Genomic DNA, 25,746 nt, shown 5'->3' on the forward strand with positions numbered 1-25,746 from the left:
TGTGTGTTATAATTAGGCTCGATATCTATGGATCGCTCGGAAGTTCTTCCGGCGTTCTCACGGTCCGACGCCGATTGTTAAATTTGTCCGGCAAGTTTGGGTTCTACAAGAAGGCTCCCTTATCCCACGACTCCATAGACAATGCACCTGGATGCGTCATATTTGCAGTACCGACCGAAAACGATACTGTTCTGCTGGGATCGACATGAAGAGGGGTGCTCCTTCCGGCCGGTCGATGCTCAGCTAGACTTGATCTTATGGCGCATTAATGGGTTACCCGCAACGCCTGCCGTTGCACTATGTCTTGCATACTGATTGGGTACGAACAACTCTTAGATCGACCGTTTCTGAATCAATGCAGCATCGTTTACTTCCGAGTCATATTGGCTCGGACCAAATTGTTTAGTGGCTTTAATCTAGCGAGCAATCACAAACCTATCCTTTCGTATGCCTTGGATCAGGTTTGCGATACCTTTCTGGCTGTTCTGACGGTCTCATCTCTCTTGATTCCTCGTTGTCGCCAGGCAATTGGCACTCATCTAATATTCAGCATAAAAGCATTTTCGAGGGGGTTTTAAGGACGACGCATCTGTATCGGATAGCGCTTCTTGCCGACCGTGACGAAATTGTTCAACATGTTATTGAAGACAGAGGACTAGTACGTTGTTGTGACCGCTCTGACCCCGCACCTCTCTGTTCGCGTTCTCTCGTTCAGGCGGTCACTCAACGGATATTAGACATTGAGAGCATCCCCGAGCAGAATCCAAAGTCCCGTCACATCTACCGACATCGAAGCTCATCTCGCCTGCCTCATCGCTACAGATCAACATCAGTTAAACTCGACTTACCCTCAACGATACGAACTTTTCTCCATCCAACTACAATAAAGAACGAAGCTGATATCCAATAAGCTTTTCCACTCTACGAGATAAATTTTATTCCGTCCAGGGAAGCGATAGAGTTAGAGGAAGCCAACAACTCTAAAATTTCTACAGATCGGTGAAAATTCGAGCTGTGGTCGGACAAGAGATCTCTGACAGTGCTCATTTTCGTTACCCCACAAAAAACCTCCTCAGTACTTCTAGTCGACTCGTGGCTCTTGCGCGCAGCGACGCTGTAGCCCCAATAGACGATTCCGACTACTACCGCGATTGCCTCGAACGTTGCCACCCAGTCAGTTTCTTTAAACTAGCTTCGACTTGCCCATTTATCTCCGCCGATCCACCTCCTCCCCGTCTCTAAATTCCCTCCTTAATACAGAACTTAAGTGACTTCGAAGAATGTTCTTCTTAGCTGGCATGATGCTGGTAAATTATAAGTCTGTCTCCCTGTATTTCACCTTCAAGAGCAGAATAGCGGAATACGATTTTCGCGATAGAAAAATTAGCCCATTATGACTTGAGGGTCTAACCTCACGGTTTAACCTCGCTTCTGCTCCCTTTATTACGAGAATTTCCCCTGCGTCAGTAATTTGGTAAAGTTTTTGTCTTTGCGTCCCCCGCCAGCCGCGGGATCTTTCTGTTCTGCCTCCGTCATTTACGTTTCGTACCTCAACAAAGCACGATCTGGCATCTGGCATCTTTAGAAGAACAGGGCCTCCTTTGCCGGGCCTTCTGGAACCACATGACACTGACGAAACCACCAACAACGGATAGCTTCATGTCCGCCCATGGCGACACTCCTTAACAAGCGCTTCGCTGACTCACCACGCTAAGCTAACCTTAGCTAGAGGTTAGTGACAGCGTAAGGATAGGCAGTACAACTTCGTCCTGCTCTCCTGTTCCCGAAGCTCCTAGCGGCATGCAAACTATAGCTAAAACCTTTATAGCTGCTAGCGGGCCTAGCTGCAATAGCACATAACAGAACTTAGGGCGGGAACATAGAAGCGAGCAACGCACCCACTAACAGCTAATGTTAAATAGCGTTGTTACTTAGATGCCCTAAGTTGAGGGCTTCGCGTTTATAGTTGTGAGGGAGCCGGGGAGCAACGTAATTGCCGGCGTTGGATTCATTAGTGCGTTGACTGTCGCTGTGTGCGTCTTTGCCGTTTCAGGCGGCGCGTTAGCCCTCGTCGAGGGCAGACACTTAGGATAGAGAGCCGCCGAGCTGTCGCTCCTACCACCAGAGAGCATACTGCACAACGCGGCTGACATAATGAGATGCAGCTGCTGCAAGGAGGATGAAGTTCCAAGCCCATCGCAAGGATGAGCCCTGTAGGGATAGGGTTAGTGGTAGGGGTCTTTTAAGGAGGCAACACAAATCCGGCTATCTTTGAAGCTGTCAAAACTGTCGACGCATATGCAAAACTCATTAACGACCAACTCACGGTATATCATGCGCCGCGTCTCACCATAATAGACCGGAGACGACCGAGCTGACTCATTCGAAAATAATGACCATACTGAAACATTTAATATGCATCTTTTCGCTATCATTCTGGTTACCAATGGCTATGATGCGTGATTAAATACTGGCGTTGATGTTGTGATGAAGAACCTAAGCAAAAAACACTATTTTCCTCAATTACTCCTAAAGGCGCTTACCGTCCTATACTATGTGTGAAATCAAACATTATGAAGCGCCATAAAATCGAATGGGCCGATTTGGGCTTATTGTTCTGGTGCTGCATTGCTGCAAAGTGATTTTACCCTAAACCTCTATAAATGGTGCCAGAGCAATGGCTCCTGGAAAAGAGGTTTCTGTCAACAATTATAAATTGTGTAGCGGGACAATATATATAGTGTTTGCGTTACAGAATAGCCAGCAGGAAATCCGTTGCTTTTCGAAGCGTTCTCTTCTAAGTTAGTGGTGCCTTCACCCTTTGTTCGATCGAGCCTTTATTTCTGGTTCGGAATATTTAAGAAAAAGTAGAAAGTACTACTGTTTCCCTTTGGTTTTCTGAAGCCAGTTACCTACGGCGCATAGATTTCTTCACTTTATTGCGCTATTCATAACAAGATGTTGTTCTCTTATCACTCAAAATATGACTCAAACGATATTAAATATGTCGTTGAAACACGAAGCATAAATGTCTAACCTCTACATCTGCAGCGAGCGCTGCATTTTGGATCGTAGCAAAGTTTCCACTTATTTTCGATAAATATACCCATACAAACATACATATAAACTTCTCATAAAAAAATTAACAGGACAGAGATTTTCGCGCTAGAGATAACCTAGAGTCATTCACAACAGGGAAGACATGTCTTGTTGCAATAGAAAAAACAACGTGGACAAATTTATAAGGGGTATGCTTATTTACTGTAGTTAGAATTTCTATACTATAGGAGCCCACCCTACATAAAAACATTCACATAGCGATCTTCGATGAAGTGAGAGAGGGTAACTTTAGGGAACCCCCGGAAGCCATCTTGCTTAGAAATGAAAAAAGCCCATTGTAATACAAAACTATCTCAATGTGTACACTATATGCAAAATGTTCGCACTTGGTCTGGCCGATCACAGAAATACTCTGCCACAGTTTGACGAACATTCCCGTCTCATGTAAATTCTATTCCATTCAAATCGGGGCTGCAGTCATTGATCGACATATTTACGCGTATATCGAGTTGAAGCTTCCGAAGAATCGCACGCACCTCTGAGCGTTTGTTGTTGAAGTCCCTTCGACATCAAGCATTAACTCTTATACTACCAAGAACGATCATCTAAATGGCTGATCTGTCTACACGACCCAGTGCGAGCTCTCTGCCTACCGCTGGCTCGAAGGAAACCTAACAAAGAGCGTGCATGACAACTCAAAAGATTCGGGTTTGACCTTTTTTGTTAAGTAGCGCATGTTGTCAAATAACAGAAAAGAGATAATGGAAAGTAGTATAATTTGCCGCATTTAATACAGAAATGAGCTGTGTGTCAATCCACCGTCCAAGTCCTGGTTTGGATGTTGTTACTTAGCCTACGGGGCCTACGTGGTGCCTGAAATAATTCCAGCAGCGATACATATAAATTGCATAATGTATTAGTCCCTTCTTACCTGTCAGGCGTCTTTTTCTGCGCTAGGCGCAAAGCGTTTGTTTGAAGATAGTTTGATGGAACAACAATAACGATGCACTAAAACGGTTTGGCGGGCCGATCTACTTAACAAGATTTGAATGATACTGTTGCCGATAGGCCAATCCTGATGATATTGTGGCACATACTTGATTTTAAATTGATTTACTATGTTTTGAAACATTGCATGTAATGCTGTTGGACACCTGATTACAGTTCGGCCCCTATTGCTGGATGACTGGGTAAACATGTGATCGTTTAAACTTTTTTTTAAACATTTAAACCTTACAAGATCAGTACGAACTTTATATATGCATCTATGTCGTGCGACAAATGTATCTGCTCAGACTTTTACGCATTAGTTCTTAGTCCTTTTTCAGGCCTGGCTGTTAGCCAGGACGCGTATCAGTGACTGATGGTACTGAACAGTTTCGTATACAGTTCTGTCTTTTAAAGGCAATCTGTCGCATGAAGCCCAGTTATGTCTTTGAGCATATTTGATGTCGTTGGCGTGTGTTCGAAGGCTCTTGTCTTAAGAGTTCTATAGACAGGTTCCTCTAAAGGTAAAGGACCAGGCAACATCTGTTACGGCCAGTTTGACCTACTTCTTAATCTAATGGGTGAGCAATGAAACCGAAATTTAATAAATCTTCATTAAACCCATTTGTGCGGTAATGTATCCGCGTGCTAGTACTATATTAAAAATTACAGCTGCTACATTGACATGTTTGGCTTTACTCAGAGTTCGGTCATATTTCGATTGTATGGTACAGTAAGTAATATTCGTGCTTTCTTATTTCCAGATTTTCTCGTTGTTAAAAAAGTTCTTCTGTTGCTCTACGAGACTCTGTGATTATTATCTTCCCTAAATCTCTAAGCTCGACCCTCACTTCGGGCTTCGAAGAGTGATTAGAAATAGAGAGAGCTTCCCAATTGTCTATAGTATTTGCCCACAAACAAATAGGAGATCGAAAAAGGATACCATCAAACATTGAGGTTACTTGCGCGTCAGCCGAAGTATAACTCAAGCTTGGTGGAGAGTCCTGCCTTGTAAAATAAGTACTCTTCAGTAACTAATGATTTGGCTTTCGCATTCTAAAATCTGAAGTGAAATAAAAAAAAAGACGTACGTCAAACTCGATCAGTTCAGGCGTCACTATCATTGTCTTCATTTACTTCATCATTTTAGGCCACACAATAGATCCGTTATGACCAGGCTAACTATTTTTTTCAACGAAAAGTTTCCTTATCACAATCAGTGATGATACTTACTTGCGGCCTATGAATTGAGCCCGTTCATGTTGATCAAAGCAACCTCACTCTCGAATTCGCTTATGGCCGTAGTATTTATAGATATATTTTAATAGTATTTTGAAAATTGATTCCTCGCCTGATAAATAGTCGAGCACCTACGCTCACGACTCGTTCGCTATTTAAACCCCTAGCTACCTATCCAACCGTGACAATAATGAAGCTATGTTTACGTTTGAAATTACGCACGTATTTGTAGTTCTTTTTTATTGACCTCTTTCTTTTCTCTCTCTTCTTTACCCCGCTTTAATTTGCTTTCGTTTTCTCTATGCAATCTCTCATTACCCAGAGTATTTACATGACAGTCAGTGATATGATCAATGCTCGTCGATAACGTTCGTGCCATTATTACAGGCAGAATGTCGTTCTTTTGATCACTCATTAGATAATGAAGTGTTTTCACCATTGGCTTTGATCGTTAAATTGCAATAGCTTTTCTTATCGTTTTTTTGCTAATCTATTTATGAATTTCATATACAAACTGTACACACGATGCTGGGAGGGCCTTCGACTTTAGTCCAAATCGAATCCAGCATCGATCAACACATTATTTTATAAAAGCTAACATCAGCAGATTCAACAGATAAAACTCTCTTCTATTTAATTTTTCTTTCACCGCGAGCTCTTTATCTGTTTATCGAACCGCGGGTGAAAGCTGACTAGTTTCGAGTAATAGCTTTAATAATGATTATAGTTTCCATTACGTCATCACGTATTTTTCCTGCTTTAAGTTACGTTACGCATCTGAAAGTAGCTCGGCTGTAACCGTCACCAACTCGCATTCAAACTTCAGACGTCTTTGCTCGTCCGACACCGAACGGCTATTACATTACTAATTTTCTAATGTAGCTTAGTTTTACTGATTTTCCGAATGCTGTGGTTCCGTCTTGAGCCAGGGCGCTGACGCAAAATCGCTCCCGTTCGGTGTCAGCGGCTGTGACGTTGGACTTGTGAGGGTCGCGTGAGAGTAGTCCTTTTCGTCGTCAGACTCAAGGCCAAGCCGATGCCCATTTACTGAGGATTCATCGTCATCGTGAACAATGTCGAGTTCTGGCTCGTCGATCTCGTCGCCGGTCGAGTTCTTCCTCAGAGTGGCTTGTCGCTGCTGCTGCTGCTGTTCAAGATGGGTCTTGCGCCACTTAATACGACGGTTTTGAAACCACACTTTGACTTGAGCCTCGCTCAGGTTCAGGGAGGCAGCTAGGTAGAGGCGTTCGGGTCCAACCATATACTGTTGCCGCTCAAATTCAGCCTCTAACCGTTCCAGTTGTTCGGGTGTGAAGATCGTTCGAATTCGTTTGGCCTTCGAGCCTGAACAGGACGACGAATCGCACGCCTTGCGCTTCAGCGATGCCAGGCCAGTTTGGGGAGCCGACAGCGGCATAGAGACCAACGAATTGCACTCGGAAGGGGAAGATAGCACCCGGCTGGACAGATCTGTGAACAGGGGAAGAACAAGATGGATCGCGTTAATAGCTTGTCGTGTAGTTGTAACTACGTCCTTCGTCCTATACTGTGCAGCGCGTACAAGTAAACAAGCACTCGACGATGCTACATGGTCACCTAACGAATAGGCGCAGAAAAAAGTAGATCGGAATGCAATTGCGATTTCGTCTTTAGAAGAAGCTAAGTAAATGAAATGCAGACTGAAGGGAAAGCAAGATGGACGAGCTTCGATCTGATGCTAGATTAATGGCACTAGTATTAAGGAAACCCTGAACAGGCAAGAGTTGAGCAACGCACAAGAGGCAAAAGATTGTGAATCTAACGCTTACCTTTAACTGACGAGGCTGGCGAAATCGGTGAGGCAGGTCTGCAGGATCGGAATACGTCGTCGCCTGAGTCTCCCTTCGATTCCTTCAGGCCGAGAATGGCCTCAATGGTAAACGAACTCTTTTTTTGGGACACGGACGGTGAAACGAGTCGCGGTGAAGGAATTCCGCCCGATGAACAGGACGGTGACGAAGGCGGGTAAAAGAATACGCCGCCATCCCTGGAGAATGGTGACCGCGGTGTGAGGGGCTCAAGGCCGGCAACCGATTGCAAACCGAAGGGGAATGCACTGGCGGCTACGGCCGCATTTACAAGATTCGGATGGAACATTGTTACCGAGCTGGGGTGCACCTCTGCAGGTACACGTGAGACTGGTTGTCTATCCTTCAACTAAGGCGTGTGACGTGGACCGCGGCGGCTTAGCTACGCCGGCGATAGCACGTCTTTTCGTTATTGAGAGGTTGCTACAACGAACAGCTGGACAGCCGTTTATCAAACAACGAGACAGAACAACACGAAATACTGTAGTAGTCCAATGCGGCGGGAGCAAGCTGTTGATACGGTATTATGTTCTATTTTTGGTCATTTAGGACGCACGAAACTGGCTGCGATAATTTGCGACACGTTACACTTTGTTTCAGACACGAAACGAACACTAGATCAGTCTGAGCACCCAGATGATCAGAGGGGTATAGCAAGTGACTGGCAGACGTTCGAACCGGATTGTTCTGACCTGTTCGGCTGTTCAGTCAGCCTTTTCTATTCAGCCCGCCCTCTCCCAAGCTCCACCCTCCGCTCGATCAGCCGATGAAAAGAGGACTCTTACCGTTTTGATTCGCGAACCGAGTAAGAGAGAGGGGGATACTGGGGTGTGTCTGTCTGCCCGAGGTTGGCTGGGTAGAATGGGAACGGACTGAGCAGGGGTGGCTTTTAGTGGGTACCGCTGCCCCGCGCCAGTTAGCCCAGCCGCTAGATCCAACCAGTCAGCCGCGGTGGCTCGATCGAGGAGGAAGTGCGCAGCGCAAATGCAAAGGCAGAAGCGCTGAAGGCAAAAGAACGCACGGACAGGAAGTGGAGAAAAGAGCCGTATCAGGCATGCCACAGACCTGTAGTGGCAGGGTAATTGGAATATCTTTATAGAGCGGACAAAGCGCAGGCTGGATAGCCATGTAGATAGCTGCGATGAATTGGCGTCGGCGACATTAACCGACAACGACATACTCAACAATGCTAACGATAGTCTATGGGCTACATTCTATCCGTCTCGAACTCAAGAAACCATAATATAGCCATGAACGAACAGGGTTTGGGGCAAAAACTTTGGGGACACAGAGAATTGATATTCTGTCCCTCTATATCCTAACATCGTGACGTAGCCCTCGCAAGCCTGCTGCCGAGGGTCTGCGAATGGGATTATCGTCGTTGGCGATCTACTGTAGCAGCAATAACAGCACTACGGCTGAGTATGGCTTGTGCGCTTCTTTGCAAAATGTGAACGAAAAAACCAAATAAGAGGACCCCGTTGAGGCAGATCAGCTACTGCACGCTTGCTTGTTCGTTGGCTAGCTCTCTCTTTCTCCGTCGATTCGATAGCAGCACACGCGGTACTTTTGGGGCTGTTGAATGGGCCCTGGGCCATCCAATCTTGTTCGGGTGTCTAATTCCTCTCAAACAGGGCTTTTTGGTTGAGTAACGCTACCATGGTGCGTCTACGTCGGTGCACGCCTATCGATGGTCGTTTTGAGATGTAGGACCATCGAGTTGCTTCGCCTAGCTCCCGAGCACCTTTAGCCAGCTCTTAAATTGGCGATAAAAAAAATTGCGACGGAGGTCAGCAGAACTCTTTTCGACTTACAATGGACTGCTAATTGGGATAATCTGCTGAATAAGCGCAAACGACCATGACGCCAAAAAGAGAATAATGGAGGCAAGCGAAAAGGAACTCAGGTCCAGAACAAAAATAATTACGTAAATGGGAAGGGCCATCTGCGACGAGGAAATGAACGTAAAATAAGAAGTGCACGATACGGAAAGATCTTGCCTAAGCCGGTAAAACTTATTTGTACAATCATGCACGCCGATATGGGTGACAGAATGCGAGATAAAAGGGATGAAATTATGCCGAGCAGAATGAACGTAATCTTTGAGGAATATTGCTACCTGAAAGATATGTTCGAAGCATAGAATAACTGCAGTCACATCCACCAGTCATTAAACAGAGTGCAATACCAAGAGAAGTATTATAATAAATGTAGTTAACGCCTTCCATGAAATAAAAGGAAGTACGAGGCAGCGTTACCAACGTGCTCAACACACAGTAACTCCTAATCAATTCTTGAGAAAAGAAGAAAAATATTTTTTTTCTTACAAACAAATGTCAGTGTGATCACGTCTAAATTCTAAAAACTGCTCCTTGCGAGAGCAGATATTACCGGATAGTAATTCAGCAGGATTGGTTTCACCCATACAACTGATATCTACGTATAGTCCTCAGTTTCCACGGGAAATAAGTGGAACCAAAGACACTTTGTTTTCCCTCAAAAACTTTCCAGTAAATGTTAGACAGGTAAAAACGTCTCCCTATACATAATATACTTTGTAAAACGAAATACACAATATAAAACATAATTTGGGTAATAATAATAAATTAACTGAAACATGATTGTGTATCATTGGCATCGAACCCGAACGTCGTGCTCGAAAGAAGTATGGCACTTATTGTAGGGTAATTTAGGTTATGATTATAGCTATTGGTTCGATGCGCTATCAAAGCAAATAATCAGCGACCTTATCAGGAGGTACCCCCAATTTGAAGTTGTCAATTTTAGTCACTCAGTTTCCATGGCATTGATTGACGCTCGTTAGCGCTTGGAGCAAGCATAAACAGTTACTGTTGCATCCAACCTGAAGCGGCTGTTTTTGAGCTAAATCAAAGCGCTATTATATTCAGCGCCACATTAAACCAGCTCATACGGCATCGAACCTCGAGGGAAACAACCTTCTCAAGCTCTAGTTCTTCTCTACCTTTTGATATGCTGCATAACAATTCCAGCCGAAAGAGCAAACGATCCTTTTCTAATCGGTCCACAAACTGTCATCATCGTTCGTTATGTGCTGCCTGTCAAATGGCTTAATCCCGTGACGAGCGAGATGATGACGTGCCGGGGGGTAAGAGGGCTCTTGAGTGGTGGGATTATTATTTAGAAGCCGAATAACTGCTACTGGGTCTACTTCTAGCTTATAGAGCTACCTAATGCAAAATGTTCACGTTCGATAGTCGACGATCGATTGTTGGGCCTTGTCTGTACAAAGCTGCTGGCGCTGTGGTTGTATAAACAAATTAAGTTTCCTTTTCTCTCTCTCTCTCTCGATATATATATATATATATATATAGGCTTGATGTTTGAGGAACACCGAAGCGGTAAGGAAAGGAAGACTCGTATTCCGATGTAGACTGGTCGAAGCGACGCAAGGAACCCACTCGAGAGAAAAAGAAATTCGAAGCATTTTACTATTTCTGCTGATTTCCTCCTCGGCCAACTATATAGGTTCAATGTGGGTAAAAATCAGTTCTAAATTGAGAACGGACTCTACGATGCTCCGTGCACCAATTTTTAGTAAATTGAAAAGAACCTTTTTATTGTTTTCTACCTTTCATTGCTTTGGTAAACCAAGCAAGGAACACAAGTTCTAGTAGACTTCATAAAATACACAAAACGTTTCTCTCTAATGGATACTTTAAGAAAAGTCGATATCATCAGGTAGTCAAGCCTGTCCGCTATCGCGACTCAGGACATTTCAGGACTTACACTAAATGATTCTCGCTCTAGGATGCCAAGCCTGAAATAAATCATCCGATGCTGCTTTGAAAATTATATACAACTTAGTTTTACTACACATTGTAATCAGGAAATTGTCTCCGACGTCTAACAAACCGCGGGTATGGGATCGAGCTCTTGTGTTCTTCCGTTCTGCTCGAGTCAACTGTCGCCTTCCTGGGCGTCGCGAAAACATGCGGTGGGGTACAACAAAGACAGCCATTGTCTTATATAACGCAAGGTGTGATTGTACAACGAGACCCAATTAGCCGAATGGCACCATTCATTATAAAAGCTCTTCAGGCTGAACAGATCTGGACATTAATTAGGCGCATGGCTACGGGAAGCTAGCTAGGGGTCGTTTCTAAGCTTTAAAATAACCTGCTTGCAGGCTCTTACGTAAACCTAACCGAGTTCTAGCTCCGATCCTTCGGCATACTTTAGAACAAGAACAATAACAGCAGATACGACAGTTCAATGGTATAATGACTACAGATTTGAACTTTAGCTTTAGTACAGCACACGAAAGTTGGAACGCAGCGAAACTAGCAAAAACTTAGGCTTCAATGAATGACCATCGTTCTTTTTGCGGTTTGTGGTAGAGGTCTCTGCTCCATCGGCTCTATACTGCTGTCGTTATTTAACTCTTTGGATAGGGCAGCGGTAATTGTCCTCTCGTTGAAAAAGATCATCCGTTTGCCAGGTAACCCTTGCAACATCATCGTTTACTACCCCACAACGGTACGGCGTGGCCGCGTGTTGGGTGTTGCTCGAATTTTGGTGCTAGCGGTGCTTTGAACCTGACCGGGATGGAACAAATACCGCCAATTTCATTGTTAATGAATGGATAAGCTTCGGCTAATGAGGCACGGGCGCAGAGAAAAGACGATGGGGTCGTCTGAGGGGGTTACAGCGTTTAGTTGAACCCTTTCAGCAGTAAACCTTTTAACGAAATTTGTTTCGACGGTTTATATAAGATCGATAAGCAGTCGTATTTACGACGTATATAAGAACCGCCGCGTTTGTGCAGGGATTATTTGGTCACCAGTTTCAGAGGGCTTTTCTATCTGATTGTGAAATTCCGTACTCTTCGCATAATATGCTTTGTAAATCCAAAGTCATTCTATTCGTATCTATGGGACCGCCTGATCACAGCGCTAGTGCAGCTTGACAATGCTTAACACAAATACCCGTACAGGCAAGACCAATCGCGTAGGTTTCATCTGCGTACGGTTATTTGGTCAACGGGGGAATTCTCCCTATACCATATATAGGAAAGGATCTAACCACGAGCGATAGCCGAGCCAGACTGGCAATTATTAAATATAATTATTTATACGGAGGACAAGATATTCGAATTTAAAAATCAGGCTTATGTATACTTTGTGATTTAAGCTAATTCTAAAGATAATAAGCTGTCGAATAGGTTTCTGGGTAACATGTTACAGACATATCATTTCAGCACCACCTACCTCAAGAATAGAATTCCGAGCGGACTGATCATTGTTAAACGATGTTTTTCACCGGTCTGAACCACTCCTGCTGCCAAGGTAACGTATCCGAAATGCCAATTTCAGATCCGTTTGACAGGATACTATGTCTTTGTTTACACCTCGGTCACTATTTAACTTTTAATACATCATCTACTATATTATCTACTATTATTATTATCAAAGCAGATCCATGGGTGTTTCAAATGAAAAACAAGCTAAGCAAAACACGCTTTACCTTAGAACGGTGCGATACCACAACAAAACTACAGGGGGCAGCGCGACGATAATCGAGAAATATAAAAACATAGCGTAATAAACTGAGATCGTACCATGTTTTGCCCTTAGTAAGTGGACGATTTCACTTGACGTTACAAATGCTAGTATGACGATTGGAACTTTTTGGGACAATTATGTAATGAGGCAATGCTTAAAGCAACCCAGATAGTGAAACAGATATTTTGTCAAAAAAGGTTGAAGGAGGTAAGGATTCGCTATTATGAATGAAAAATTTAGGAATTTTAATTCGTATACAGACGTTGTGAAAATTTCGCACAACAAATACGAAGATATAGAGATAAATACCCAGTGAAAATTATATGTACATATATTATATGCCTGTGATGTATTCCAGCAGACAGCTGGCTCCAAGTACGAGGCAAGGTCCGGCTATGCCCGCGTTCAAAAATAGATCATAACGTATCTCTAGGATTAGCTGGCAAATGTTTGCAGCTTGGCCAATTCGGATGTCAAATACGAGAAAGTTACTTGCATTTCTTTATGGTAAATAACCTTCGATAAGCCTAGTAAAGGGAAGACAATCAGGTGTGAGCTTATAAAAATCAATAATTGTTATTATATTAAGTTAATAAATAAATAAAAATAATTTAAGTTACTGTAAACACATGTGAAACACTCAGTACGAGTGCATCTCTATTATACTCGATATTGTTTATTTAGTTAGTTTATCTGATTGTCTAGTCAGACTGTCGATGTATTCGAAACTCAGGTGTGGCATACCCTTACTGAACTGGAAAGATAAGAAGCGAACGATACCAACCATAGCTGAACGCTCTTACTTTTAGCAAAGAGGGTGCGACGACCTCAAGATCTGTATACTGCATACTGTATATATTTTAGTAATATGCTGAATATAATAAACGAATTAAAACAATAAATGTAATGTAGTACGTCCAGTTGTAAGTATCGTTGCTACAAAGAAATGAGTAGCCGTCATCATCACAGATATTAAGCCGCTGCTCGACCGCTTTATTTAGTTCGTATTTATGCATACACCCATATATAGCATCTATCTACCTAGCTCCATTGCGCCGACGCAGTCTCTTCTGTAATGAGGGCTGATAACTCATAATGATAGTAGTAACTTTCTCTGGTGAGCTGAGTACATCCATATGAGGACGCATATGTAGTCAGCAGCTTAAATGGAGGATGATCCACCCTGTACAAGTGAGTGAGGGGGCGTCAACTCAACAACGTTGGTGACTGCTTCGTTGCGACCAAAGTGGTTCTCTCTGAAATTCGCCGCCAGATCGAACTTTGGGTTTGCCGTCCCTAACTATGGGCGTTGCTGAGCCTTCGAGCGGCGTTGTTCCAAAGACGGGGTGATCCGGACAATTTGCTGCTCAGTTCGGCGAACGCTCAGACGTTGAGGCATCAGTCAGTCCGTGATCCTGGCCTCAGCTTTCCCTTGCAGAACGCCATCACCTAAATCTACGACACATGCATATAAAACATAGAGATAAATCAGCAGTCTATATAAATGGCCGACAACAACATCGACTTTTCAACGTACGCAAGTCTATGTACATATGGTTGGGCTAAAACAGCTTCGCCAACAGAAGACAGACACAAGTGATGGAGCAGAGGTGGGTCGATGTTGTTGATCAACGCCCACAATGTCCGTGATTATTGGCCTCCAGTTCAAACCGCGGTATGGCTCACTAACGAGTCGCTGGACGTGGAAAGATAGATTGAAAAATCAATCGGCCCCGTTATTAGCTACGAATAACATTAGGGTTCATACAAGGTACGGAAAAACGTTAATTGTGCATTGCCGGAGCTTCAGTTCACTTTTCTATTTGTCATCCAGTCGTAATCCATTACAGACATGGGTGGTCCGGAATGATATTAAAAACAGAAAGAAATTACCTGATTGAAAAGGTGTTTTCGGTAAGCCTGACAGCGTGCAAGGAAAGTCTTAGAAACGACGAAAGTTGCGTCATACTCGAGTGTCTATTAAATGGCGTATGATGTAAGTTACTCACTCCATGCAAAGGCTTTTATAGGGAAGCATCATGCCAAGCGCAACGAATCAATGAACGAAAAAACTTACCGTTAAAAAGCTATGATCGATTTTTCCCAATACAGACGCTTCAGAATCTCTTGGTAGACCTTAGTTAATCTGTTTCAGTATTACACATCTATTGCTTATAGTTTTATGTCAGATATGTGCGAGCATGCCTTGAACAGCACGGAGTCAAACACCTCTCAGCTCCCTTTGAAGAATCCGAGGAGGCACCAGGTAATTTGACGTAATTTTACGTTTTACGATGCGGCCGAGATGCCCCTAAAGTATTCTTTAGCAACTGACCGAAAAGTTGGGTTGCATTGGGGTACTTATTGACGCTTTTATTGCTTACACAACGACTGCGGTAATATTTTTCTTCTTAGTAGCTGCTGTTTTTCTATAAAAATAGATAATAGCAGGGCAGTTACAATAGCAAAAACGCAGGCTAATTGGAAATACGTTTATAGCTAAGGAAACAGTATAAAGTCGCTAGGATTTTGAACCAGTGGATAGCATTACTAAGGTTGAGAGGCGTTCTAAGTTGTCCGACTAGTAAGCCGTCAACAGTGATTAGCAGTTCAATAGAACCGCCGCCATGCTAAGGCCCGCTGCGCCTTCTATTTGAGGACTGGCTGAGTATTTTTTTGGAAGGTACACTTGGTTTCCCCTATGAGCCGTAATTCTGACTGACTGGAGCAAATCTGATGTCTTTGGCTGATTCGTTGAAATTATCGAGAAGTTTTAGAAAGTCTATATTAAAAACTTGATGCTAAAATTATATCTTTAAATAAAAATAAATCTTCCTTACTTTTTGCATTCAGCGCATGCGCTCTATTTACCAGAATCAGCATCGTAAATATTAGAAGATGGCAATGGAGTTATAGCGTAACTGTGGCTCAAATTAACCTGGGTGTGGCATCAGCGAATCAGATTAGCCAGATCAATGGCAAAATAGGCGCAGAGCGACGCCATAAGGTAAATCTAGTTTAAGCTAGTTTTACGATCCTATTTAATCTTAACAAATACTTCTTTATTTATAGTTATTATTCGAACAAATACTTAAAAAAAACACCGTTTTATGTTTCAAATTAGTGTTCAATGCCTATAAACCGTCACAGTTAAAAACGATCGTCACACTGATGAAAAAGCAGGAAGTGCGGAACCAGGATCCTGATAGCATGTTCTGTGAGATCAAAATCTGTGATAGAGCCTTGAGCCTTCAGTAGTTCCCGTTTTGGTCGGCAACAACGATTTGAATTCAGGTTCTGTCGAAGTTTTTCCGAATGATATTTATTTACGCTAAATTATTGAGACGATACGAATCCGTGGCCGAGAATACTATCGAAGCTGGGGAGATGCCTCCGACTTATTGGCATAGAAGTGAAATGTCTAGGTCGAACACCAACTGTAGGCCGTCAGCAGGCGTCCGCTGACGGGATTTTAGTAGGATTTCTGCAAGTACAAGAGTAATACAACCCTACTTATCAGGCGATTAGTACCGGGAGGGTGCGTCCGACCACCTCCGGAAAGTACAAATAATCCACTCGATGAGTGTGTGTTTCCCGATCTTTCAAGCAATCTGGGAATCTGGCTGCGAAATGTTCAGACGCCTTATGCCGTAAGTCAAGCGGAACTATTCACGGTTATGACGTTTGTCTATGCCACAAAAGAAGCCAAAACAGATCGGACAACACTGTTCGCTGATTGAAAACGGATGACTTTCCGGGGCAACTCAGGCAGTTTACCAATCTTTGCAACGTTCGAAAAGTGACATATATGACCGACAAAATACAAACATTTCTTATTTAATCGTATGCTAAACATTAGCAAAACACTGAATTCGGGTACACCTAGAAAACTTCTTTCGTCAGCGCTAGATTATTGATTTGAACCTGAGAAAGCCTTTCAAGTCGTCCGCATGAGCCTGTTCAGCTCATATCTTATTTGAACACATACGTAAATACTCCTTGATCACTTTCAAAGCAAGGAAATCACTTTAAGCTACCTGACTTGCAATTATCAACAATCTGTCTGAACTGTTTTTATCCATGATGCTTTGTCCTGACTGTCCCGCCGATAACCAACTGGCAGTCGCTATAACAGATCAAACTCAAGTTTCATAAGCTTTCTCCGGAAGAAGCGTTGCAGGCAAGGTACTACAACAATTTACCCGTTAATATTTTTACTGTTCAGCTAAAATTGCCGGATATGACTATCGTTCGTTTGCATCGGACGAGCAAAAAATACATAGCGTGCATGATCATTACTATAATTATCCCTCGTACTAACATTGGCGCTTCCTACGCTAATAAGCAGGGTGTAACATGGTTCAGGACCAGTTGACAGACCAGCTTGCATTCTGATTGTCTGACCACACTGCTATTGTTTCCAACGATTTCCGCTCATTCGGCCACCTTAAGCCTTTGATGACACGAAGCCAATCGGTAACGAAGTAACTAACCTCAAAAGAAATCAACTGAACTTCTGCTTTCCGAGCATTAGTGCATTGAATTGGATCGACGGGCGGATCGCGCCTTGATTGACCGATGTTGCAAGCATTGGAAGCGCCTTATATCTAGATAGGTTTAAAGTCATTAAGCTTTATTATTAGGACCATTTTGCATGGTCATTATAGGGAGCTCAGAGTTCTAAAATCAGGAGCTTTTGTGGAAACGGCAGATAGGACGACTTAGCAAAATTTCTGATACTGTTTCGATTGAACTGAGTAAGGTTCTGACAGGCCAGCGTATTACGCAGATATACGGACGTGCACGAAATGCAGGCTATGAAAAACAATTCCATTGGGTGGACCATACAAAAGCAGCCGAAACGTATTCTGAGAAGCTGAAATTCAAATGTAAATTGATTCTATGTAAATTAAAAGGACAGTATCTGAATTTATTTTTTTTGAAACTACTATTTTAAGTTGTGAACAGACAAATTTGATGATAGACATTATGCGCTAACAACGCCACCGGCGCTTCCAAAAACTATTGTTCGTATTAGAAATTGGAAATTCGAAATAAGAAGGCCGCTTAAGCCCCGCTTTAAACTCAAAAAATAGCTTCGCCATATGTACCTACGAACATTTCTTGCCTATTATTAAAATTTGTTAATTGTATAGCTCTGATCATATGACTGGGAGCGTACAAGCTAAATGCCAGTTATTTTTTTGCAAACGAGATCCGTTGACCTCAAATTTTCAGAACAATTGCTGCTTCCAGAAGCTCGGGTGCGGCAGAAATCCTGTTCTAGCTGGCTGGCGACGCTCTCGCGAAGTTCTCGAAATACAATCGCAACTTGATATTTTCCAGCGACGGGTTCGTCTCCAATTGGTGCGAAACGTTTCGAACAGTACGAACTTGAGACAGTGTCTAAAGGCCGAATAGGTTATGTCTTGGACGTCTAGAAGGCGCGAAAAATACTTTGGCGACTTTTTTAGCGGACCAATTAACTGGCTTAGGACCCGCTAGTCACTGGACAGCCGTGATTTTGTAGGCAAGTTCGGCATTAGAAGTTTGCCTCACAAACGAAACTTTTGAGACTACCCTTGATGAAACCAGAAACCTGTTTTTTTCTTTGTTTTTTTTTTCACCACTTATCAACATGTATTCCTGATCGTAGTGCATTTTGTAAATGGCGCCAAACACAGTGATCGCAATGTATGTGTGCAGACTATGCATAGAGTCAGAGAGCATTACGTAAACGATGTGGGTCCAAGGCTTCTCGAATACTTTTGCTTAATTAAAGTTATAATGCTAAATATTTCGTACAATACATCAGCTGTTGCACAGTTCTGTACATCAGAAGTAAAACTCGGCCTAATAATATACTAAGCTCAATGTATTGTTGTTGTGTGTGTTTTTTTTTTACTTTTTTTTCAATAATCTCGCAAACAGTGCAGTAGTTCCTTTCACTTCCGTAACGGTTGTTTTGTAACGAGCTTGTGTCGTTAGACTCCATCTGGATAGAACTGCATTTACAAGGCTTATATGCGTCAGCTCCATCAATTGCTACAACGTATACATAACTTGGTTTCGTATCACTACTCTGTACTTGCCCATTTTTTGAACTCACTTGTGAACTTGAGTGTAAAGCCTAATCAATATTTAGGGTTGAATTTGCTTCGGCAAGTTACTAGCTCATCGTTTCTTCAGACAGAAATATCAACAAACGAATTTTTGACAAGCACCAGAATAAGAATCGACACTGGTCTAATAACACTTACTGGACAAACTTTGAAGGGCCAAACATTCAATTTTTTCTCTCTCTCTCTCAGTACCCAGAGATTTGTTTATTGCCCAGTTATGGTTACGATGTTTTATCGGTTTTTTTTTAAGAGAACGAAAACAGCTTGAATAGCTCAAAAGTCAAAGGCCCACATTTGATTCATTGCTTTGCATTCATCGAATTACAGAGCTCTACCGTTTAATCCTTTTCGTACCTCGCTGTATGAGCGTACTTCGAGGCCTTGTGAGGCACCTCTCTGAATTTTTCAATAGCTTCCACTCATTAGAATGATTAAGGTAGCCAGATCGGATCAATCTGACAGTGAGCACTTTCTAATCAGGAGTTGTGGCCACTTTCTGTTTCGACTCAACAACAGTTATATGTTTTATGGGTGTACACATTTCCAATTAACCGATATGCAGCACCTGGGTCTACGCTAGCTATCGTTCATTCTCGGAGAGCAGAAATATGATTTACAACTTACTTATTACTTTTGCGCTTGACTATCCCCTGTCCTGATGGCGATCGGCCAATGCAGCTCCTAGGACCTCGGGCGATTCGCTGGTCAGCTTTTTTAACCGCGGCCGTTTCAACAGAAGCTAAAAACTAACCAACAAGGCGCCGCGGAGCACGAGAAAAACCGCTAAAAATATCGGTAGCTACAAATCCGTGGCTAGTGGTCGAACAATCAGAAATAGACGTGCACAGACAGTAGCAGGCTTGCGGCCTTAAGCGAACCGATTGTTCGGACTGATCTGAAATGCAAATTAACACAGAGTAGGTCCTCGATGAAAATAAAAAATAGAAAAAGTTACACCTAGAAGGATAGTATAAGCACAAGCTTTACATGCATGATCTTTTTTGTTGTGGTATGAAAAAGGCATAATTTGAAAACTTTATTATATGGACTACCTAGTAGAAATGAGTAAATTAGTATAGAAATGAGGCTTGCTAAATGTGAACCTAGCTAAATTTATAGCCTTATCGACCACCAAGAATATTTAATGGACCGTTTTTTTGCTAATATAATTGATTATAGTCGTTCATAAGTTGTTGACTAGAACTTGCCATGAATAACGTGTGAACGATAAGACAGCTTAAAGAATTGTTTTGTCTAGACTGCCTTTCAAAGGTGGACATTATCGTCATGTATCTGACCGTCTCAGCTTAAGGTGAGGCAGGGCGTTGGTGATAACGATAGCCTCTGGGAGTCTATCGTCAGCTAGATCTTAATAATTTTTTAAAGAAATTATATTTAACTTGTTAAGTTCACTTCAATGCCCTTCGATTGGTATCAATGCTTTTACGTTCTTCGCGCTCTATGTACTCCATATTAGGCGTGCTAGACATCGTAGCACTACGAAGTTTCAGTTCATGCAATAAAAAGTTATCTACATTCACGCCTCCTACCTCCTATGTACACGAATGGCTACAGCTGTTACCATAACGTAAATGCATCAATAACATTTTGTGTGCTCCGTTGCATGCGCTTTCACGAACTTATTTTCAATATCACTTTCAAGTTGGACAGCTGTCCACAATTTTCGGCAATTGGTCATCAGAATTTTTTCTATCCTATTCTAGGATAATGGTTATTATAGAAGGTGACGTAACCAGACCTAGAAAAACGGGCTTTATATTTTGCTGTTTGCTTTATATATTGCTTACTAAACAAAACTGAAGTTTTGTACAACAGCGAGTACCAGGCGAGTACGTAAAACTCAAAGAAAAAAAAAGCTTAATTTGAAATAATGGCGATGTCTGAATTTATTTTCGTTTATTTACATAATTGTGTAGTGCTTATAAATCATCGGTGACAATGTTGAATTTGACCAGATTCATGATGTCGCTATATCCTAGCAAGCGATTGCCTTCCTGCATAAGTCAGTGAGAATAGTACAGTATATACACTCGTATTGATTGCGTGAAATACAAAAATCCAGTTCTCAATCCAGAGTGGCCGAAAGGCGCTTAGCCGACGCTACGCCTGATGATGACGCTAGGCTTTCCAGTACGATGGCATTTCCGTCCTAATCTTGTTTTCAAATGGTCGCTTACTTGGGACGCTCGGATACTGCTATATCCGTGTACGCCTCTCGAAACAATACCGTGCACGAATCTTTCCTAAACCCACTAAGACGTATTGACTCGTGTACACTACTTGCTGTCTACCGTCAGTATGTATCACGTAGCCTGTTTGATATGGATAAGGCAAATTAATATGCTTACATCAAGTATAGTGGCTTTGAGGCGCAACAAAAAGCGCTAGCAGGCAGGTCTTCAAACCTCAGAGCTTCTATCGTTGACTAAGCAACGCGCACCAGCAAAGGTGCAGAAACTGTAGCTCCACGATGTACTGATACACGATATTTGAAGATTCGAGGCTCATCTTTGGATGAGTCATTTCTACGAAGGTGCTCACAACCTTGAGGAGGGACGAGAGGCGAGCTGAGATTGCGTTTACCCGGAGATAAAGAGGAAGCGCTTTTTGCTTTCCGATTCACCAGCCGAAACAAAACATTGGTACCACACAGCTGCTGGCAGCTACATCGATCGTACGAAGTGAAACACAATAGTCAACTCTAGATAGTGCAGTCCAACATGTAGTCTTTTCCCGATGGCGACCTCTCCCATTGAACGAACCTCCATTACGAAGATCTTCGAGCGCAAACGGATTAAGTTTGACACTGCAGGGGCACCACTAGTACTTCTCTTTCTGACCGATTCTAACTCCATTACAGGATAGCCACGACTAATATCGTCTAACTCCTGGCACTTGATACGTTAATGAATGATTTCTTGTTGTTCACAAGAAAGGTCTTCGTGGAAGACAGTATTGAACATATTTTTTTACCATGACTGTTGGCTACCATTTTGCTGGGCGCAAGTTTTCCATTTCGATCTCTTTAAATCCCTAAATTGATTACATTTCTGACCTCGCAGTTTTGAAGACCATATGAGAGATAACATGTTTAGATTTATTTGACCTAAATTCTACTGCTCGTGCAAAATATTTCGTATTCGAAATTATTCTTTCCACAATTCCCGGAACTGCATATTTCGAAAAACAAGTACGACCAAAGTTTCCCGGATGGTTGGCACGGAGATGTCAGCTTTCCCTCAGAGTATTTCTTTTACATTCACTACCTGGCTACGTAAACGGGCTGAATGATGACTATATTCGAGAATTGTGTCGAGGGATTTCAGAAAAAAATATTTGCCATTTGAAAAATAGGCTACGAAATACCAGATTATAGAAAAATCTTTCTATACAATCTGGATAAGCCGCAAAACTATTAATTACTCCGTTACTGATTGCTGGAAAATTTGTCGAACGATCATTGCCGCGTCCTCTGAGAGAATTCATATAACCGCTTTGTCATTATATATATTTTCTTTCAAATATACAAGTGCTATCGACTCGACGTAAATGACCATAAAGGTTTTTCAAGTTAGCTACGTAATAAATAAAAAGAACTAGTTCAAAACACGCGTGCAGCAAGGATTCGCACCACGAAAATATACGCTTAAATATTATTATGTTTGTAGGAGACAGGTAGTATTAGACAGGTAGACAGTAGGTACGTATTTTTACTTATCATTTGTGAAAGAAGTTGCATGTTTTCCCAAATTTAGTACCAAGGTAGCACTTTTCCATGACAAGTCTGCAGAACATGGCAGCCGGGAGCATTGGGCGCGCGCAGAAGATAGCAGCAAACTACAAATCACAAATTATCGCGCAAAAAAGAACCGCAAAAAAAATTATGCACAATGATAGTTCCAAAACATTAGAATTGGAATAAAAATGTTTACCAGACCAGGAAGAGATGCTCTAAATCATTACCAAATTCGAGAAGCAAAGTGCATCTTACATTGATCGAGCATTATATATATATATATATATATATAGAGAGAGAGAGAGAGAGAGAGAAAGCTTTCAGATCTAAGACTGGAAGAAAAACACGCTTATCACCATTAATTATCATGTTCCACTTATTTGTACCTCTTTACGACATCAGCACTCGACGTGATGCAGCGCTGTTCCACAAACAAAGTTCCACGTTGGGGTGGTCGATCTATCTCACAGACATAAGAGGCCAGCCATCTACTTTCCGCATTTTTCGAAGGCTCCATAAATGGTGCGCGTGATAATTAATAAAGAATCCATTAAATCCCATCTGAAAGGGAGGTGAGAAGTTTGCACATGCAAACTGCATGGAGGGGGAGGGAAAGAGCAACTAGGCTAGATCTTGTTGCTGAACTACGACGAATGAAAACGAGACACAAATTTGATTTTAATTTTATCGCTTCACCCGAAACGAGATTCCCCACCAATTTGGAAGCGATAGCCTCTAGGTGGCTCGGCACCCAGCCGAGCGTTGAGCAGAGATGGGTTAGTAGGCATCACAGAAAACACAGTGTTTACTTTTACCGCAGATAGCTATCGGCCGACCTGGCTTCTGCTTCGATCGATGCTGCTGCCACTCATGGGCAGAATTGGATTGGGTAGCATTGCGGACATCGAGTCTGGGCCAAACTGGGCGAACCACCGATTTTAAAACGATTACGAAGTTTTGACGGCTAAGAGGTAGGAGGCATCGGGTTTGCGATGTGCCCGCGAACTCGATACGAGTAGCATTCTTAACGTAGACAAGATATGGTCTCGAAAGACATTCGAGTAGTTTACATGGCCGGCTCGCGGAGCAAGATTACCAGTGATGCGGCAGGGGCAAAAAGAAACTCGATCGCAGTGCGAGTCGCTTGTGTGGGTGGCACTTGTGATGCGGACGAACCAGTTCGATGAGTCTGCTACCGCCGTCAGCCTGCGTTTCGAACTGTTCGCATGATGGTATCACAATATAGCTCCACATCGACTGAGGAGTTCAGTCGACTTGGCGATGGCATTTGCTGCTATAACAGTGACGACGACAACAACTACTACAAAACCAATAGCAGCAGCAACAGCGTAACACGACGATAAAGACACGATAAGCTTCAAGAGTTTGTGCAAACAATGAAGATGTCGTAGATAGGCGCGAACAATTCGCCTCATTTATCCAGTGCTCGCGGGCATTGGCCGCGGGAAAACATGCATAGATACGTGTGCGTACGTGGGATAGCTTCTGGATGTTCGAAAAACATAAACCTAAGCGCGACGCAGAGGCGGATAAGTAGTTTTGTTCTGACCAACATTTAGCCAACTAATTTAGGTCAAACTAAGTGACTGCCTAATTTTTCAAATTCGTCCTAGTGCGCAAGACCAAACCTAGTAATCAGAACCAGCCTGGAATGCTTTCCACGCACACCCGTACAGAAAAATATGCAAAACAAACAATCAAATCGTATTTGCGCTTTGAAGTGGATACAATTTTTTTTAAAGAAATATGGCTACTTTTCGACATATTCTAACCATATACGGGCATTGTTAACCATTTAGATCTATTTCCGTGAATTAATACCACAGAAAAGTGAAGAATGTCAAACAACGCAGCAGTCTCTGCTGTCTTAAAGTGTTACAAATTTGATCACAGTTGGTTCTTCCTGCAAATTCGGGTTGAAAGTATGAGATTAAAATTGGGTTGCTCAAAATAATATCTTTCTCAAATTCATTTCCATTACTTATATTGTTTCGCCCCCTACCCCCCGCCCAACCCTTACCGACATACTCATTTAGTTCTTCACTTAGCCTATTCTCTGGGTCGTCCTCTAGCCATGATGCACCTTTTTGATAGTGCGAAACCTTTTTTCCCGGAACTTTGGCTTACGCACTTCTCACTAACTTGGCTACGGATCATAGTAGCAATCCTTTGTTTGGCCCGTTGATCCAACGCAATCCAATCAAAGCGCGGTGACGGAGCTTATCCGCCGCGTCAATAGCGGACGAATAGGCCACCATCAGCGCAATCACTCTGGGTCAATCCCATTCGACTATTCATCATTGGGCTTCCGAGCTCGCACGAGCGGGCTCCAAGATGAAGAGTGTACTTCACGCGGCGTTTAGACAACACGCAGCAATAGATATCAGCAGCCAGCCGGTGCAGTATTATCCATTTGATTTGCTTCTCGTGTGCTTAGCAGTAGGCACGTTCCGCATACCCATGCACACATGCTGTTCGCGAAAGATGTCGATGTTGATAGCTACCTGCAAATACCGTTGTATCTGGAAATCTTCTAGAGAATGTAGGGAGAGAGACAAAGTGGCCATTAAGGGAAAAAAGTAGATGCTTACGCAAAAGTCTGCGCTCCTTTTTTCGCAAGTGGACAAGCGACTAACCTCTCTGAACTTATTCATATAAAGCTGGTGTTTTTTTCTTTTGAAATAATTGTTTAGCAATTACCAACGAACACAAGCTCTCAGATTCAATCATATCGCTCAATTGTGCCACGGCCACTGGCTTAGAACAACTTGCCGACGCGCAACGTGCACAAATTGTGGTGAAACATCGTACCAACTTAATGGAAGTATGCCGTCGTGCAGGTTCAACATGTGAAGCGATACCTCTCCGAAAAGCGAGTGACGTTTGTTTATACACATAGCAACTCACAAAACGAACATTTTGACTGGGCCTTACTTGGCAATTTCGTAATAGTAGTTAATCGCTGCAGCAGTAATGGCAGGGATCTTTTGATTCTAGTTACGTACAATCGTCAAGTAGTTCTACATTCTAATCGTTTTTAAGGTCGTTGTGGGCTGGCTCTGTACTCGTGTGGACTATTGCGATTTTATAACTACCATATCCCTTAATGTGGATAACCTAAAGAACTTGGCTAATGTTTCGGCAAGTTTGGAGTAGGTTGGATTTCTGCA

At 42.7% G+C, this 25,746-nt stretch overlaps 1 protein-coding gene and 1 long non-coding RNA gene across 4 annotated transcripts; one reads left to right on the plus strand and one right to left on the minus strand.

Annotated features, from left to right (window-relative positions):
• Positions 1–3,978: 3,978 nt before the first annotated feature.
• LOC147755344 (uncharacterized) lies at positions 3,979–5,161 on the plus strand. Its single transcript, XR_015327772.1, has 3 exons — positions 3,979–4,250; positions 4,450–4,628; positions 4,812–5,161. It is a non-coding gene; the product is annotated as an uncharacterized LOC147755344 (long non-coding RNA).
• Positions 5,161–25,190, minus strand: LOC111251067 (uncharacterized). Of its 3 annotated transcripts, XM_086989228.1 has the most exons (6): positions 24,597–25,190; positions 22,942–24,084; positions 22,578–22,656; positions 19,423–19,693; positions 7,095–7,569; positions 5,161–6,756 (listed from the first exon to the last, which is right to left on the minus strand). In XM_086989228.1, exons 5-6 carry the CDS (start codon positions 7,420–7,422, stop codon positions 6,176–6,178), a joined length of 909 nt encoding a protein of 302 aa, XP_086845354.1. In that variant the 5' UTR covers positions 7,423–7,569; positions 19,423–19,693; positions 22,578–22,656; positions 22,942–24,084; positions 24,597–25,190; the 3' UTR covers positions 5,161–6,175. The 3 variants fall into 3 exon arrangements, 2 of the variants coding, with proteins under 2 accessions (XP_086845354.1, XP_022663044.1); XM_022807309.2 differs by having other exon boundaries at positions 19,423–22,656; positions 22,942–23,116; positions 24,708–25,190; XR_015327771.1 differs by lacking the exons at positions 5,161–6,756; positions 7,095–7,569 and adding an exon at positions 13,639–15,105 and having other exon boundaries at positions 19,423–22,656.
• Between the last annotated feature and the right edge of the window lie 556 nt (positions 25,191–25,746).

This window comes from Varroa destructor, unplaced genomic scaffold (genome assembly GCF_002443255.2).
Source record: "Varroa destructor unplaced genomic scaffold, Vdes_3.0 BEIS01000005.1, whole genome shotgun sequence".
NCBI lineage: Eukaryota > Metazoa > Arthropoda > Arachnida > Mesostigmata > Varroidae > Varroa > Varroa destructor.

Coding starts and splice junctions, on each gene's coding strand:
- LOC111251067 (XM_022807309.2), bottom strand. CDS start 7,422: ATGTTCCATCCGAATCTTGTAAATGCGGCCGTAGCCGCCAGTGCATTC. Junction 6,757..7,094: donor GCCAGCCTCGTCAGTTAAAG/GTAAGCGTTAGA, acceptor CCCTGTTCACAG/ATCTGTCCAGCCGGGTGCTA.